This window comes from Euleptes europaea, chromosome 3 (genome assembly GCF_029931775.1).
Source record: "Euleptes europaea isolate rEulEur1 chromosome 3, rEulEur1.hap1, whole genome shotgun sequence".
In the NCBI taxonomy this organism is placed as follows: domain Eukaryota; kingdom Metazoa; phylum Chordata; class Lepidosauria; order Squamata; family Sphaerodactylidae; genus Euleptes; species Euleptes europaea.
In genome coordinates, this window is record NC_079314.1 from 85,012,603 (window position 1) to 85,032,207 (window position 19,605).

Sequence of the window (19,605 nt, forward strand, 5' to 3'; positions counted from 1 at the left end):
ATTAAGCCCATACAACAAAATACTTATCAAATAAACAATTTATTTTGGAACAATAAAGCATATATATAAGCATTCAAACCTGAAGGAAAGGGATTGGTATTTAATTTAGTTACAACTGCCATGGCTTTCATCCAAGCATGCCTGATAATCAAATTGCTAAACCATCACAAAAAATCTAATTCCCCAGCTAACCCCTAGCTGCACATGCATTAAATGCTTATTCTGTTTCTGTACCAATTCCCTACCAATCTAAAGAAATCTATTAAAATTCTTAACATCTGAGCCTGGTCTTCTTATCATGACTGCTGTCTTCTAACTGCCCACTCCTGCACAGAGCTCTAAACTTACTAGTCACTGTGTGTGTGTAAAGTGCCGTCAAGTCGCAGCCGACTTATGGCGACCCCTTTTTGGGGTTTTCATGGCAAAAGACTAACAGAGGTGGTTTGCCAGGGCCTTCCTCTGCACAGCAACCCTGGTATTCCTTGGTGGTCTCCAATCCAAATACTAACCAGGGCTGACCCTGCTTAGCTTCTGAGATCTGACGAGATCAGGCTAGCCTGGGCCATCCAGGTCAGGGCTACTGGTCACTACAGATATGAATAAGTTATGGTAACACTTCTGTCACATTGTGTCTTTGCAAAAGGCCAAAAAAAGCAACAGTGTTTCACAGTACTATGAAAAGCACAAATGAATACAGAATCCAATCCAATATATATAATATCCATTTTTGCTTGTTCTTGGAACCACTTTTATTTGGTATTTCTGAAGAACTGTAGTTATATTCGGATTACTGAATGTGCGTTATACAATTAAGTGAAGAAACAGATTGACAAAGCCTGACTGGTACCCAGAAAAAGCCTATTACAAGTCAGTCTCCAAGGAGATAACAACAGCCCACTTCTGGTTGTCACCTACAGATCCCAGCTCAAATCAGTCCAATGCATTACCAGTGATCTATAGATTATTGTGGACAATAATATTTATTTCTCAATGGCCTTGGATAGGTAAAGCTTTCCCAGCTTACAGGAAACTCCCACCCCAATACAAAACACCTTCTTACCAATCATGGGGCCACCTAACAGAGGCACAAATCCAGGGATGACCAGACCCTTCAAGAAATACAGACACTAATTCTGTCCCCATAAGCATCAGTTACCCTGAAGAGATCAATCACTTGTTCATCCACCAGTGTAATATAAGCCATCATGTGTAAGCAATGCCCTTCTGCTCTTCTCCAGTCCTTACATAAAAGAAAGAAATGGACCCAAATCTGGCATTAAAATAGTGTTCAGAAACCAGTGCATAAAAATTTCATTCCTTTAGGACATAGTGTGTTGCCTATCTAAAAATTACCATTCTCATAAAAATTTCATTCCTTTAGGACATAGTGTGTTGCCTATCTAAAAATCACCATTCTCCAGCAAGAGAACTTCCAAGACCAGTGAAAGACTGCTGGATTCATTATGAAGCTTAACAAGGGGTTTAACAAGGAGCTTAACAAGGACTTGGAATTACAGGTGTTACCAAAACTATAGAGATTACCTTCTGCTACTGTGAATGGACTCTGTACTTTTGATTAGACTTTAGTTTTATATCATTACATCACATACTGTATTTCCCGCATTCCATGTACTGCACTGTTGACAGAGCTAGTGTGGTATAGTGGTTAATGTGGGACTAGTATCTGGGAGACCCAGGTTCGAATCCCCACTCAAGTCATGGAAGCTTGCTGGGTGAATTTGGGCTAGTCACACTCTCTTATCCCAATCTAACTCACAAGGTTGTTGGGAGGATAGAATGGAGGAGAAAACAATGATGTAAGCCATTTTGGGTCCCCACTGGGGAGAACAAAGGGGCGGAAATGAATGAATTAATTAAATAAATATTCTCTCCATAATCTCACCTATGTCTGCCTAATGAGGACATGCATCTGACAAAAGGGCTTTAGTCCACAAAAGCTTAGTAGAAAACAGTGTTAGCTGTTAAGGTGGCACAAGATAATATTTTTGCAAGAATAAAGATTGTAAACAGTACTGCTATTCCTAATTTTCTTCTGCAAAAGGAATTGGAAATATGCCCAAGGCTGGTCAGTTTTGTGGAAAGAGCACCAGGAATCTACTGTATGAATCTAAGGTGGATTGGGAATCAATCCACAAGCACTGGAATTGGTTTGGGCAGGGTTTTTCCATATGTCTGCCCTCCTTGTGTATTTTTACAGTTTATTTTCTTTACAGGTTTTTACAGGGGTTTTTTTTACAGTTTATTTCCAGTTTTACAGTTTATTTTTTACAGTTTTAACACATGGGTTAACTAATGAGGTTTTTCAAGGGAGGGTGCTGTCATCATCGGTGTCATTATCATTGGTGTCAGAGCACCCCCCTTTTTTTTAAACAGCCCTGAAATATCAATATTACACTCTAGTGTTGTAATGATAGTTTAAGCAGGTTCTCTGAATTCCCAGCTTTCATTTATAAAAGGAAGTCTCTAGTTCTTTATCTCCCCAAGATATGCCTTTTCCATTATATCTCTGTGAGGAAAGAGGCTAGAGACTTCCTTTAAAAAAATGAAAGCTTTGAATTAAAAGACACTGCTTAAGCTAGCATTACAACACTACAGCATTATACCGATATTTTACGGCCTTAAAAAAAACTGAAATCGCTTGTCTTGGGGGTAGAAGGAGTGGTATGACAGTTATGACAGTGTAATGATTGAAAAGTTGGCTGGAGGTGGATGGGACAAAGAAAATAGATTGAAAGATCTTGCACTAGGAAAAAGCTGACTCAAAATCGGCTTCCAGAAAAACATTGGGGTAAAATTGTAAGGGTATATATTTGGTAAAACTGACCCCCCCCCCAAAAAAATAGCAGAAATCGATGTTAGCCGGCAGTCCCAATCTGAAAAAGCCAAAAAGAAAATCAGTTTTGGGGGGATTGGGATTGCCAATTGGTAAAAGTGTGTGTGGGGGGTCCCTCTTTAACTGCCTGCATGTGTCTGAGTTCTTGTGGCTTCTGCAACTTTGCAATGAGTTTTGCAGGGCTTGCAAGATTCCCCCCCTTCAGTTTGTTCTGCAGAGATCCTCCATTTTGATCTTGATTCTCTTGGGCTTGTTCCTTGCAAGATCCCCACGCATCCACCTTCAGTTTCCACTGCTGAGATTTTCTAGTTTGACATAGGTTCTACTGTTCTTGCATTGCCTGGGTTCTGATGGGCACCTGCACATTTCCAAGGGTTCTGCTGAGCTTGCAAAAGCCCCCGCCCCCCATGCCTCACTTAAGATTGCTGTGCAGGGCTTCTATGGATTGCACTTGATTGTGAAAAGGGGGAAAACCCACCCCACCCCAAATGCTGACATTCTGAGTTTTGACAATGGTTCTGTTGGGCTTGCCTTGCCTGAGTGGCCTTGGGTTCTGGCAGGCATCTGCATGTCTCATTTGGTTCATCTGGGCTAGCAAAAGTGCCCCTTGGATTGAATTTTGTGCTGTGATTCTCTGGTTTGTCATTAGTTTGTATCTTTACCACATTGGCTTGTGGTTCTGCTGGATTCTTGGGGTTTGGTTTGGTTCTATTGGGCTTGTGTTGGTTCTCGGGATAGGAGGCATTGACCTGTGATTGTTCACAGGCATGCCTCTTTGCTTTTTTTCCCTAGAGGAAAAAAGGCTGTCCACCCCCCATTGGAAACAATGGAGGATGGATGGGGCACCCTAATTGGAGGCCCATAAAATTGGACCCCCTGAACCAATCTTCACCAAACTTGGGGGTTCTTTTAAGGAGAGGCACTTGCAGCTATGCTGCAAATTTGTTATCTCTGCCTTTAAAATAGCCCCCAGACACCCACAAGATTCCCCATAGGCTATGATTTTTTTCAGATTCCCTCCCCCTGGAAAAAAAAGATCAAACCAGTATAGGAATTCAAGAATATTTGGGAATCCTGAATTTATTTTGGCTCTGAAATACCCAAATCTGAATTTTAGCTATTTTTTTAAATGCACACCCCTATAAAACTGGTCTTAAAAGAGCAGGAAAAACCCCAGGGAAAAATAATAAAAATAAATGAAAACTAAAAGACACAAAAATGTGAACATAAATCAGGGGATAAACCAAAGCATTATGGGGCCAGAACCAATGAAAAAAACCATGTGGAAAAGCCCTGAAGGAAAAGGCACAATCTCTGGACACTACATTCACAGAAAACAATCAATATCAAACTACAGTACTGGGAGCAATTAACAAGCTAAAGATAACATATGAGACAAGATAAGATTTCAGGTTTTCTCAAGTATCTTAGCTCCTTTGATGAACAATTGATGACCATAAATCCAAATAACTACATCGGGCAAGAGACACGAAAGAGAGGGGGGGGAACCAAAGTGATAAACGTTACATCTACATCCCTAAGCTGACAACTTGAAACAAGATTCCAGAAGGCAATAGAAGAAAACCTGGCAGACGATTGCCCCACAAGGTTAATGTAATTTGTAGGGATAATAACAGAATCCAATTAATGTGGATTTGTAATCAAATCTTAGTTCTCCTTCATTAGACTGCTCTTCAGATCAAAACATGATCTATGATCTATGGGAGCTCTGATGAGCATTTTTTCTGGTGTCCTCATAGCCCAAAGACATTGGAGAATTTGTTTTCTTTAAAGTCTCAGAGATTCATATACCTGTGAGCCAAAAGCTTCAAGGGTCCCAAGAAAAGTACACCTGTACATTGCAAAACAGAAACAATAACAAAACTAACTGTTAGAGTACTGAAAAACTTATTTTTTTACATTATTCTGCCCACAATGGGCTTGTTTCTGAAAGGGTTTGTTTCTGTTATTGAAGAACAAAAAATAACATTTTGTGTGCCTATATACACGTGTGTGTGTGTGTGTGTGTGTGTGTGCATGAACACATTAGTTTTTCACACAAAGGAGCAGGGTTTTTTGGGGGGAGGTGGGTATTTTCTTTTTGTTCTGTATTGCTAAAGGACACAACTGCACTCTTCTGTCTCCAGGTAACAAAAAATTAGAAATCCCTTCAAAATGAGACTGTTTCACAGGGAAAAGCATATTTTAACTGTTCCCATTTTTGACACATAGATCACTAGCTTTGAAGTGATTATTTGTACTATGTGTTGCAATACATGGATGTATTCTTACTGATTATCAGGATTGCAAAAAGGCACAGCTATGGCTCTGACATTCCTCACCCCCCTTTGGTCTGTAATCTACACAGAAATGGGCTGTTTCTGCACAAATGCTTGTTCTGCATTTTTCTCTGCTGCTGATGCCCTGCTTCCACCTGAAGCACTCTCACAGGTCTGATTCCTGACAGGTTGCTTTCATCTGCTTTTTCTAAGTTGGCAAGTTGAGCTTTTTCCCTGGCACAGAATACAATGAAGGATCACAGTTCAGTTCCAGCAGTGCTTTTGTCTCTGAAGAGTCTGTGATGTGCCACCTCCTTTTTTCCCTTTTTCCTTTTGCACATGCACTATATCGACACAGCGGGATAACATGGGGCATGTTCCCAGGGCAACAGAGAGTTCCACCTTTCCTAGACCTGAGGATGAATTTTTGAACAGCGCACCCCCATTCAAAAAAACAAAACAAATGTGCAGGCTTACTGGGACTTCTATTAAAGCAGGAAGGAGGAGGAGGACCGGGCTCCATGCTTCTTTCTGTCTATCTGTCTGTCTCTGTCTCTGTCTCTCTCTCTCTCATTCACACATGCATCCTCTCTTCTGTCTCACCCTCAAACCCTTAATTTCCAGCTATGCCAGCCCTTTGGGTTGAAATTTAGCGTTCCAGTCACTAGGTTCTTATCTGACTTTCTACTCCAGAGAATGAGGACCTGTGTTTGTGTGTGAGTGAAAGAGACAGACACGTATGGAGTTGAGTCCTCCTCCCCTCTCCTGTGTGGTAACTCACTAATACCCCTTTATCTGATTAGCTGGAAGCTGTCTGTTAGCAGCACATTAAAGAGAAAAGAAGAATAGCTAAGTATACCATTCTACTGTAAGACAAGACTTCTCCCCCACAAAAAAACCCTTAATTTATAGTTATCTGCCACAGTGGTATATTGACAGGATCACAAGTTTTGCTTTGCTTTTTTAATCTAGGTAAAATGGCAGCAGGTCAGAAAAATGCAGAAGTGGTTCGGATGTGGGTAGGACCTTTAAAGGTGCAGCAACTTGTACAGACTCCATAAAAAAATGCTTCCGGTGTGTTGCTTCCAGAAACATTTATGCAAAGATAATCTGAAAAAATATGGGGAAAGGAGGAAATCAACAGAGCGATGACTGGCAAACAATACTGTGTCTAAGGTTGTGAAAAAACAAGGGAATCTCTAACATGAAGCCAAGCTGGAGCAAAGATCTTTGTGGGAATTGCCTAGTAAAACAAGAAGAGGCATTCTCTACACAGTGAACACTGATATATAACATCCCCTATCCTTACAAGACCCTGACCTGGTTGGCCCAGGCTAGCCTGATCTTATCAGATCTCAGAAGCTAAGCAGGGTTGGCCCTGGTTAGTAATTGGATGGGAGACCACCAAGGAATACCAGGGTTATTATGCAGAGGAAGGCAATGACAAACCACCTCTGTCAGTCTCTTGCCTTGAAAACCCTACTGGGTTGCCATAAGTTGGCTGCAATTTGACGGCACTACACACACACACACACACACACACTTATAATACTGTAATCAGAAGTATGGGCAGGTGACCTGTGGTTCCCCTCTTCACTTCTGGTGTCCATTTTGAAGCATAAGAAGCAACTAAGGGTTATCCCAGAATTCAGTTTTAGCAAATATTCCCTCTTTGCCTTTCATGTACAGTCTCTTATTGTAACATGCATTTGTTTCTTGTGCTTTTTGGGTTTCTTTAGAATTGTGATCAGTAGACAATAAACACTCATGCTTTACAAGCTTTTAGTTAGGCCTGAGTCTTCCTCTCTATCCTGTGGGTTTGAGATTCCTAAAAAGACAACAGTCTGCTTCTAAAAGAGAGGAGAAAGTTGCATTTGTGAGAGGATTTATTACTAAATTCTGACTGTATAGGATGGGTTCCCTTGAGATCTGATAGAAGCATAAGTCTTTATGTGTGTGTAAAGTGCCTTCAAGTCGCAGCCGACTTATGGCGACCCCTTTTTTGAGGTTTTCATGGCAAGAGACTAACAGAGGTGGTTTGCCAGTGCTTTCCTCTGCACAGCAACCCTGGTATTCCTTGGTGGTCTCCCATCCAAATACTAACCAGGGCTGACCCTGCTTAGCTTCCGAGATCTAGGCTAGCCTGGGCCATCCAGGTCATGCTGACTGTGAAAGGGAATCTCTAGAATCTGGGTCCAGGTGTCACATGGCACTACAGTAACATGATACTAAGATTTGATATAAAGCCTAGACTCTCATATATGCTTTAAAATTAGCAGAACCACATAGACATGCTGGAATCTGGTATTGTGTGGTGGGAGAAAGGGGAAGCTCTGGGTGAGACCTTTGCATGCTAGCAAATTGTTGGAAAAGAAATCCCTGAAGAGAACTGGGTTTCTATTAATCTGGATGCAGTGAAGCTGAACCAGACAGGTCAGAGGTGAAGAAACACTTTATATATAGCTGTGCTATGTAATTGGGCTAAAGCCTGATTTATAATAAAGGATGCTGTTCCATTCTAGTGAAGCTCTTTTTCTCCTACAGGCTGTTCTGCTTTAGTGGAGGATCAGAAGTGTCTGTTGATTTAGATGCGGTCTGATTCTAAAGGAGTGGCTCAGTACGCAGTGCTGCCCAGCTTCAGTGGTGCATAAGAATTGGGATGTTGTCTGGCTCTAGTGAAGCACCCACTGCTTTCTGTGCTGCCTGGCTTTAGCGTAGCATCACAGAGGTCTCATAGTGTGTTTGTCCAAGGTTACTGAAGCATCCTATCACTGAAGAAAAGCATCAAAAGAATGGATGAGATACTGGCAAGAGGTAGCAGATCCTAATCACGGCATTGGCTAAGTGCAAAGCACTGTCATGTGTTCTCTTAAAATAGAATTATTCATATGTATTAAAGCTTACTGGGTAACCTTGGGCCAGTCACATACTCTCATCCCTGACCCTGGCTAGTATTTGGATGGGACACCTCCAAGGAATACCAAGGTGACCCGGAGGCAGGCAATGGCAAACCACCTTCAAAAGTCTCTTGCCTTGAAAACCCTACGGGGATGCCATAAGTCAGTTGTGACTTGATGGCAAAAAAACTTTGATGCTAACATATTTTGCTGGGCATCTTCTTGGATTCTCAATAACCAGGGGACTGATCCTCTTCACAAATTTTTCTGCTGTGACTACTGCCATCAGTTTTTCCACATGATTCAGTTCCTTGTGAGATGTATCATTTATGCTACTGGAACCTTCCAAGGTTTCTGAATTACAGCTGGAACCTGTGGTTTTATATTTATGAAGAACTGCTCTGTTAAGCAACCAAGGCCTAAACACAGTTTAGGAATTTCTGGGTCTCTTTCTATCAAATTAATTATTTGTAACACATTTTACTCACAGCCCTTTGAATCAGTTCAGCTTTGGGTATTAAAATCTAGTGCCTAGAATTCCAGCCAAGCCACCTAGATTTTATATCTGCAATATAGATTATGTTGATCAAATATTTGCTATTTTTCCAGAGTAAATCATATTTGAATATTTAGATGCATCAGCTTGCAATGTTTTGTAAGTTTAAAAAAACTGCATTAGCTTAAAACCAAAAGTCAACTTTAAAATTCACTGTTTTGTGATCATTTATTCTGTTGTAGCTAACACCCAGTCTAGGATGCAAAGAGAAGGCAACTTTTTCCATCATGATAAGAACAATAACATTTCAGACAAATTCTTAATACTTTTTTTTTAGTGTTTCTGTGCTAAGGTCACAATAATGATTTATAATGCACAATAATGATTTATAATTCATTCTATCTAAAAACTTTTTATATGGCTTTTCAATGTGAGTTTTCAAAGTGGCGTACAAGACGCAATTAATCAAAAAAAGCAAAATCATCAATTAAAAACTAAAAACAGCAGAAATTATGACCAGCAGAGCAAGAAAAAAAAATCAACTGAGTTATTTCAGTACTGCCACAAGGTACATAAATCATAATAAATACTAGTTTTAAAGTTCAGTAGGAAGACATTTGGGAAGCACAAAATAATTACAATCTTAAATAACAGTGAGATACAGTAGCCATAGCACATGTCTTTCAAAGGCAAAAACAAAGAAAACAAGATCAGAAATAGTAAAACAGGATGGAGGGAAGGAGGGAAGGTAAAGTTGGAAGGGGGAGGAACAAAGTAGAGAGAAAACAAATACTGAAGATGAGGGAGGAGACCAGAAAGGGAGGGTGACAGACTGATTCACACATTCTGCCAAGGGGAGAAACAGAAAAAGGCAGATAGGTCAGCAGGAGAGAAGGAAAAGGGAGGAGAGGCCACGGGAGGGAAATCTGCAGATGGGGGGGGGCAGAAATAGGTGGTAGAGGTAGGTGGGGGGGGAAGAGGATGCAGGTACTACCATGGCAAAAAGGAGGAAAAGCAAGAGGGATACAGGAAGGACAGAAGCAAAATCCTCTTAGTGGACTGAACATCACACTGAAGGCTCATCACCTTCATATCTATCAGTGTCATTTACAACATCACCTGCCATTCCTACCCAGCAGCAATTTCCTTAAGCCAGGAAAGCTCTTACATAGGAGAAAGATAGAAACAAATTGGATAGATAAAGTGAAAACACATCGAAGTTAATGATTAACTGAAACTTCCTGGACATTTTCTGTGACCTCTAGCATGCAATTTCAGGAAACAATTTCAGTGAGACATGCCAAGATCGGAATTCATTGCTCAACTTGATTATATTTCTCAGGGCACGCATGTGACTTATAAGCACTTTGATGATGATGAAGAAGAAGAAGATAACAGTCCTTCATAATCATGATACCATGGAACTCAAGTTATCCTGAGTCAATTTGTACTCCTGTGTACTCCTTAAATTGCTAACTTCATTTATGTTCCAGTATATATACTAAAGTTACAATTCTTTGCACATTTTAGTTCGGAGAGAGTCCCACTGAACTCAATGGAACTTACTTCTGAACAAGCAAGCACAGGATTGGGCCATAAACTATCTTTTTACCCTCTGTGTAAGTGCTCAAAATATCTTTAAGAAAATGCAGCAGCCCTATGATTGCTGCCAAAGAGACTTCAGCTGCGTGGGCCTGCTTTTTTTCTTCATGGGGACTTGAAAAGACTTTATGTTCCCTGAAGGGAAAGAAAGAAAGCAACATCTACCACTGCTGCCAAAGGAGCTTTGACTGTATATTCCTTCACTTTCTCCTCTCTAGATTTTTTAAATGATCTTTTGTGTCCTCTGCTTGTATATAAAGGAAAGGAAAGCAACTGCCACCTTTATCTATGTGCTGATTTTTGGAGAGAACAGTTCCTAGAGTAAGAAAAATGGTAGTTAGGAGAAGACCTCTAGTGAGAGAGGAGGGAAATTATAGTTTTGAATTACCTCTCCAATAAGAGTAAAGGGAAACATCAGGCCTGAATCAGAGGCAAAGATACCTCTTTAAAAGTATAGGGCATAGCAGTTCATGCAATACTGTCTGACCTTTCTGAAAGCTTCCTAATCAGGCCTGTACACTGGTCTGAGAATCAAGGGGACTACTTTCATCTTTGTCTTATCTCATTATGGTCTTGCTGCTCTCTCCCCATACATAGGAGCTAGTCTGACAGAAGAAGGCATGTAGAAAGTAGTTCTTAAATGGTATCACTTTCACTGTCACTTTATTCAGGTTTAACCCCCCAAAAGCCAAACTCCAAGAAAATATTTAAGAATTAAGAAAATATTTAAGAACAGCAAAGAAAAATTATGCCACATCAACTATGCATGCTTTACAAAAACCACTCAGAAACAATGGTCATTTATGCATGGTCGCTTTAACCTCCTTTATTCTCCGTTTCAGCCAGGATCAAAGTAACCCGGGTTGGGGGAAACTGTATGCACTGGCTGGAATCATCAGGGAGGAAGCTGTGTGCTAATGGAGGCATTAATACAGAAAAGCAGTCTCCCAAGATTAAATCAAGTCCCACCCCTTTAAATGCTGCTCTGTAATTGGCTTACCTTGCGAGAGAAGATTTCCTCCCCCCCCCCCCAACCCAACTGCTGCATTAAAAAGCATTTTAAGAAATGGAGCATTCTGAAAGAGGGGGGGAGAGAAATCCAAGCCTCGTTTTAAAAAAGCCTTTCTTTTGCTCAGAATGAGCTCCAAGGAAGCACTTGAATCTTTGCCTCTTTACACACTGCTTCGTGATTGACTGTGAGAGAAGCCAATCTTCTGTGCTTCCCCTGTTTGGCTATCATCATGCTGCCTTGAAGAGGGGTTTGGAAAAGGGTGGGGTGAAGCTCAACCCGAGAAAGTTGTACGCTCGCGCAGTGATTCCAGAATGAGCCAGGATCCACGGTTTAATTCAGGCAAGAAGAGGAATGGGAAAAGCCGGGTTCATTTTGCGTTGAAGCAGCATTGAGCTTCCAAACAATGAGGTAACGTGCAAACCCAAAAATTTGACCCTAGCTGAAACAGGGAATAAAAGAGGGTTAAGCGACCATGCATTAAACACCAATGTTAATTTATGACTATCAGAAGTGGTTCAATATTTTAACAGCCATTTTGCAAGAGATTTTTCCCTGGCAATAGTGTGTTTGGAACAATGAAGGAGAATAATAAGTGAACCATTGACAAGGAGCAATTGTAAAAATACTGTTCTGTAAGAATCCCAGCAAAACGCCCCTTGATCTGTGCTATAGGTAGTGCATTACAGCATGCAAGCATATATGACCATCTTAATCTAGGTATCATCAGTGTACAAAGATTGGATGAGAATTCAAATTCAGCTAAGTATTTGATTTCCAGATGGAGCGGGGAACATTTCCATCTGGCATCTTAGTTTAATAGGTTCCAGCTTCTTAATAATTAACACTCTTTCCTTCCTTACCAAAGAGGTCAAAGACCTCAAAGGAGCTAGTTGTGTGATTTTAGAATCTACGATTTTATTCCACCATGACCAACAGCGCTCCTGAGCTGCCAACTGAGTAAGCTTAAATGGTATCTGAGTTTGGTACTGTATGATATACACAAACACACACATGCACACACACCTTTCAGCAGTTGGGTTTCTTAGGCCTAAGGGAGTTGTTACTCTGGTTATGTTATATGTTTTATTGCTGTATTTTATTGTTGAATCACATGGTACAAACTAGAAATGGTACTGACTGCATAATAAAATGCAAGGTATATTATCTGATGCCAAAATCTGAACCTTTATTGTCTCTGGAAGAGACACTTAGCTGTGATACTTTTGCCAATAAAATATCAAGATAAAATTTGTTCATAAAATATCAAGAACACCCTCTGACCTGGATGTCAGTTGTAACAATGGCACACCAGAAGACAAGACTAACACACTGCCTTGTCTATTCATAGATCTTTTTGTCCTAGTTTCCATGATGGTTGTCAACAAGATCCTTGTCAAAGGGGGCTAAAAGAGCTCAAGGAGCCAACTAATGCCAGCCAAGCCCCCTGAACCACCCACGTTTACACCAGTGCACAACCCTGCACTTGAGATGCACCAGTGCACAGCCGCTGCAGAGTTTCGCCAGTACCCAAAAGCGGTGCAGCAGTGCTTGGGGTATGCACTGGCATAAGTGGCCCTTAAACTGACATATCTCCAAGATACGCCAGCATAGGGATCAATCCATTCCCTGTGTTGATTCCCTCCCTCCCCCCAGGATTGCACTGGCATGATAGTGTAAAGTAAAAAGTGGTTTGGACAGGACTCTTCAGCAGGTTTTTACTAGTTTTCTCAGCTTCAGTTATATCCCATATGTCAAACAAATATAACTGATAACCAGCACATTTTTAAAAAAACTATAAGCAGTCTGGTGAAAAGAAAAATCAGGAACAAATCTATCCAAAGATAGGGTAATTAGAGAAAGTATATACTGAATGTTTTCAAATGCACGCTATTAGACAAAAGATATAAAGAAAAAATAACTCCATCATTATCACTGCTGGGACAATTCACATCCATTACAGTTAATGGGAATTTTTCTACTGGCTTTAATAGTATGTTCACTGTAATCACAGCAACCAAATGGGGATGACGTTTTAGTAAAATTTGTACATTTATCTCTCTAAGGTATCTTTGAAGTCCTGTAATTGGTAATAATTAAATGCACTCTTGTCTTGAAATATTCTTTGCTTTGTCTCCCAAAGTAATCAGCTCGAGTCAGAATGATATGACTTCTGGAATGATGTCCTAGACGTAACTGGGATCAATCCTAGACAGGTCTACTTGGAAGTAATTACAATGTTATTCAGTGGAGCTTACTCCTAGGGAAGTGTTCTTAAGATTGCAGCCTACATCTTATCTGTTAACTCTTAAATTATTTTGCTTGGATATTTGAAAGATTATGGGTTGGATCCACCAATGAAAGACATTCATGGAAGTGGATGTTTCCCACTTTTCCTCCCTCTCAGTTAACCCCCTGTGCCTCTGTAAAACTGCTGCCGAGTGTTATGGGAACAATGGTCAGGGAGGCTCTGCTACTGTTTCTTCCAGGCACATCTTTAGCAGGAAAGCTAGAGACAGCACAGTATGACTCCTTTGTGCTCCTTTAGTTTGTCTGATCTTGATGGGGTTTAAAGAAGAGTGCAAGAGTCAATAGGAGGGGTGTGTGTAACCTGAGTGCTTAGTGAAGAGAGTGGTGCACAGCATCTTGACTAGAGACTTCTAAAACATGGAGCCAGTTCAGGGTCTGACCCAGCTGTGGTACCTGGGGTCTTTTAACTAGAGGTGGCAAGGACTGAAGCTGGGTTCTGCCACTGAGTTTTTGCTTGCATAATTTAAAATAAATATTCTTAAAGCCATAGGTGTATATACTGACCTATATCCTGTATTTGCAGTCTTATTAACTACAGAAAATGTTGACTGGCAGAGCTGTGGCAGTATTTATCTTCATGATATATTACTTCACTGATGCATTTTGTAGTCTTATAAATATCCTCTGTTCTATTGTTGCTTCAGATTTGTATTATTTCAAGGACTTATCAGAACACTTCTTTTCAAAGCCAAAAAATTCTGCTATTCGTTTCATTAAGATACATTTCCTGGGAGCCAACTCCTAAGTGGTTTGATTCAGGAGATGGAGAAAATCTTTTCAGAGTATGTAGTGATGAATAAAGGAAAATGTCCCATACTCTATACTCAGTACATGGAAGTGAATTCACATGTTTAGAACAATCAGGTTCATGCTGCTAAAAAGTAAACCTTCAACCCAGTCCTAAATTATAATGCAGAGTCAACTAAACCTGAACCCTAACCCACAACACAATTCAAACAAATTTTCTTTTCTGTGAACCAGAATTAAACCCAAATTCAAAATCACTTGGTTCTCATGAAACTGAACTTGGTTTGAACCCAAAATGTTTATGTTTTCTATATATAGCTAAGAAATAATGAACAATCCTGAGCGCAGTTAAATGCAATTGAGTCCCAGTGATGGCATTGATAATTCAGATCTCTTTAATGTGCACTGGACTGTTATAATAGTTTATTACCTAACCAGTAACACTAAGCTAACATTAAGTATCTGACTATGAATCTTGCACAGCCTCTCACATGAAAATACTTAATACTATAGACAGACGTTTAATATTATATAATTTATTTTAGAATTTTCCAGACATTTCTCTAGTTAGCTACTTCTCCTTAGAGATATCCTGAGATTTGTTAGTTTGTAGGCTCTTAGTATTAGATAAAGTTGTCTTTCTATTATTTGTATGACCTAAATACAAAGCTACTTAACTTTGCAAAACGGTTCTTTATGAGAATAACTATTTAGCTTAAAGTTCCCAGCATTGACAGAATAATTCTAAAATCAGTCTATAAATTATTTAGCATAGGAAATCAGCTTTACCAGCCACTATTTGATGGTGGGAAAAGCGAGGTATAAATATTTTCATTAATTATAATGGCCTTTGGCTGCATGTAATCAACTTGCTCTATATTTTTTCCTTAATAAATGACCATAGATATTTACTGGCATAATGTAGACATACACTAGTGTAACATAGAGATACACGGGCAAAACACTGGGCTGGCATAGTGGCCAGAAATAGTAGTGCTACGGGTGTGCCAGAAGAGGACTGAGTATTCCAAATCATGTCCTACTCTGACGTAATTTTATGCTGGCAAAAATGCTGGTGTTGGTGTAAATACTCCTGCCATATATGCACAGCCACAGAGCAGTTTAGCATATCAACTAAGTCTGCACTCAATCAGAGCTCTCCTAAGCACAAACTCCAAGCAGCATATCCATACCTAAGTTGATAAGGTGCATGGTATGGGGATACATCTCTCTGGCATCATGTCATTCACACTTAGAACAAAAATGTAGGGGCTTTGAGAACTGCAACGCTAGAGAAAGGGCACTTTGCACAAAAAGCACATCCACAACCTGTTACTGATGACAACAAACATTGTTACAGCCTATTGTTCACACTGCTCCAAACTTAGTGATATTCCACCTCAGAAACAAATTCCATGCTGCACTCTCCCTGCTCATTACTAACCTCAACTGTCTTTAAAATGGGAAAGATCTGGGAGGTTCTTCCAATGACACCACTGTTCTGTAGCAAAGGGAAAAGACAGTCTTCTCAGCATCAGTCCCTCTGATGGGGAGGGGAAATTGAGAACAAGGGTTGATGAGAAGATTATCAGTAAAACCAGGTAATTAATCTCATGAATCCAGAGAAGTGAATGCTTCATGAGATCATTCTAAGCAAAATTAATAGTCTGGGATAGCCAATCAGAATGAGTGGTCAATTCCCAGTGACTGAGTCGGATGCTGCAAAATCTCAGCTGTGCCTGAGACTCCTCCAAGGTAACTAGCCACATGTAGGGCTAAAACTAGGGACACAGCTTTGCTAAATTTATGGTATTCCACAATGCTGCGCCTTTTCTGCTGTCTTTCCCTGCTTTATGCAGCAGGTTTCAATGCTTCCTCCCTTTTTCTTTGATGCTTCTGGGATTGGTACTTGCCAAAAGATGATCTTTTCCTTATCCCCACTCCTAGTGGGACTAAAACCAGTAACTCCTGTTTCCCACAACAGGTTTTCCTCCTGAGCTACTGTCAAGGTGACTGAGTGAACTTCTGTAAAACTTTTGCTGAGGTTTCTCTTGTTGCTGCCCTAGTGTTTTCATTCCCCATCTTGCAAAAAAACTTCTCCTAGAAGCATTATTCTCCCCCATGAGAATAATTATTCTCCCCCATGAGACCTGAACACCTGTGTGGAAGAACCCATGGCTTTTTCCATGAGGGTTTCCTCTTATATGCTTGGACTGGCCATGCTTCTTTCCCTGTGTGTCTACCTATCAAAAAGGTATATATTTGTAGGAAGGATTTGAACCCCCCTCTGCAGAGATCCCAGGAGTGTGGCAGGCACTGGTGCTACTTAGAATGCCAAATCTGTTGTACAGCAGAGCGTGCTGTTTGGTTTTTGTTCCTTCCCTTGTTCTGCTCTGTGAGTGGGCATGCCAAGGTAACATCAAGAGACGCATGCCAGCATCACAGTTTGGCTGTTCCCCTATGTGGCTACTTCTGTGACTGGTGTGTTCGGGCAGTGTCACTAGGACTCCAATGCTGTTGCCATGTACTCAGCTCCTAAGAGTTGGGTCTTTGTTGGAATTTCTCTGATCTGCTTAGAGAGTATGAGATGCTGACTAGCTACATTGTTGCTAGGTCGGTGCCATGCCAGAATCAGTGAAATGCTAGCATTCAGGGTTTAGGGTTGTCCTGTAACTATACTTGCCACTGCCCACAATTTAGAAACTTCCCAACCAATTCTTCCTGTTTGCTAGATTCAAACCACCATCTAAGGAGGAACAGAAAGGAAGAGATATAAGGATAGTTTTTCATGTGGTTCATATTTTAAAAATGTCAAGTGACTATTTCCACACTATTAGTCAATATGGGTGAGTATGTTTCTGTCATAATTTAGCTCAGTTAAACTGGTATTTGTGGTGTTTGCTGCATACCTATTCTCTCTAGTATCAGAGGAACATGCCTATTATTTTGGGTGCGGTGGAATACAGGCAGGATGGTGCTGCTGCACTCGTCTTGTTAGTGGCTTCCTAGAGGCACCTGGTTGGCCATTGTGTGAACAGACTGCTGGACTTGATGGGCCTTGGTCTGATCCAGCAGGGCCTTTCTTATGTTCTTATGTGGTAGGACAAGCCTGCCATCCAGCTGGGATCATCCCAAGGCCTGGTTAGCAGAATACTAGATTTCTGTGCCTCAAAACAAGGGTTTGATTTCTTGATATTTATTGGCATAACTGGATGTCATCAGAACATCAGGCTTGGTCACAGAGTCTCAATTCCCCATCTAAAGGAACAAATGGGAGAAATCTCATACAATTACTGTGAGGATGAACAAGATAAGGGCTGCAGGTATTTTGTAACACAAAAAGGCCCTATACTAATTTTATTCTAAAGCACATGTGAAGGATGCATACTAATCTCCATGTAATATATTTCAACAAACCAGCTCATAAAAGATAAAAGCAAATTACAGCTTTTCTAATACAAACAACCATATTCAACAGAATTAAATCAGATGTAGAAATTAACAGGAATTTATAAAAATGCAAAGGATAAGAAGATCAGGAAGTATCTATTTTGTACTCTCATAAAAGCCCTTATCTTACTTTCAATTTAACAGTTAATATGTATTTAGTATGTGTAAAAACCTTACTACTTCAAAGGATATGACCCCCAACCTTTGGCAATGCAGTTTAGAGGTTCACAGGCAGGTATGACAGGAAAATTTCATTTCATTTCCACCCGCCTCTTACATTGGAGCTCATAGAATTCTACCCCTCTGGAATGCATGAATTTGGAGGTTCATCTTCTGCATGCATAGGCTGGCAGTACATTCCACAGTATGTTTATGTGGAATGCAGGAACCAGATGCACATGCAAGTTGTCCATGCAATCTTCATCAGCACATTGCTAACGAAAGTCTACTCTCACTTCTGTCTCTTGATGTAGACTGGGATTATGACTCCTCAAATACAATTTGGACCACTGCACTTACTTTTTCTCATGTACAATTATTTGAGTGCAAACTCTACTGATAAGCATCTAATTGCTGGCATTGTTGAAACTCAAAAGACAGTTTTCTTAAACATATGCTTTGTGCATGTGCAGTTATTCGGTCTTTTTTGGGGAGGAAATAATTACTCATATCATTTCTGTATTAGAATATTCATTAATCTTTGAGGAGGCTTATGTACTTTTGAACTATTTGCCTGTCTACTGGAGGCTAATTGATAGTCAACAGTCACGTTCTTACTGTTGCTGAAAGACTTGCATTACAACACTGGAGAGAGATATGCTCACCTCCAGTAATCCAAAGGATAGAGGACCTTACAAATTATCAGCATTTGAATGTAAAGCATATAGATGACAACAGTGCACAGAGATATTTTTAAATATTTGGAAACCTTTCATAGATGCTTAGATATGTTGTAACTTCATCTAAACCTGTTCATCTTTTTTGATAATATACATTGTAAAAATATACTTAGGAACTATTTTGGTTGTTATTGATAATAACAATAATAATAATATCTGATGAAGTTCAAAATAATTCATTATCAACCGCACTCACAACTCTTACCATCTAATTTACATCTATTGTTTGCATTGTTTACAAAATAATGGTTCAGACGACATGGATTTTCCACTTGCTTCAGCATCACAATGTACGATTAATGTGCAATTTCTTTTTATGTTACCTGGAATGTCATTATCTTCAATGCTGCCCTCTACTGATCCAATGGAATAGTTAGCTGGACTGATTGGAGGACTGGAAGTAAAACTTGCATATCCAATGGAGGAGTTGATTTCAAAATAATCGTGGCTGTGATTCGATCGGTGAAATTCAAAAGCTGATACTATTGATGTACGTTGCTTGGGCTGGAAAAAATTGAGTTGAAATGTAAATATTTCAATTGGTGTTCTATCTCTGATCACCTCATTTTTACTAGGTTATTAAAAAAAAAATGTCCTGAAAACATTTTTTTTCATTTTCATTATGTTCATCTCCTATATATTGTTCGTGAGATTATTGTTTTCATCCACAGGGGAAGCTGTATTACAATCTCAAAATAAAATGTCAAGATAGGATAACACGCTAAGCATTCAATAAAGGCTTAGTATGCCAATAAAAAGTGTTTGGAGATAACACAGAAGCCAGATTTTAGCATTTCTTTCACAGCAAGTCTGAAGAGGGAGCATTTCAGTGCTGATGATGGGAAAATCGTATTAATGTCTAGACAGCTGAGCCATGGAACAGAATTTAAATATCCATTGAGTGAATTTCCAATGATACAATCTTGATTGTATGTTAGTCAGAGGGTTTTTTTTAAATGTCATGGATCCACAGCTATCCGATCCAATTATTGTTATGTGTTCAAAATACTAATTACAATTTACAGCTTGGGTAGAGGGGACCCTATGCATATCAGCTGTGCT

At 39.9% G+C, this 19,605-nt stretch overlaps 1 protein-coding gene across 11 annotated transcripts in view; it reads right to left on the reverse strand.

Annotated features, from left to right (window-relative positions):
• The window catches only part of ANKS1B (ankyrin repeat and sterile alpha motif domain containing 1B), a 432,983-nt gene that overhangs the window by 274,814 nt on the left and 138,564 nt on the right, over window positions 1-19,605 (reverse strand). For all 11 annotated transcript variants that reach the window (XM_056845975.1, XM_056845973.1, XM_056845974.1 and 8 more), the window contains one exon: window positions 18,867-19,047. In XM_056845975.1, the coding sequence (XP_056701953.1) occupies window positions 18,867-19,047 (181 nt within the window). The remainder of the gene's footprint in view (window positions 1-18,866; window positions 19,048-19,605) is intronic.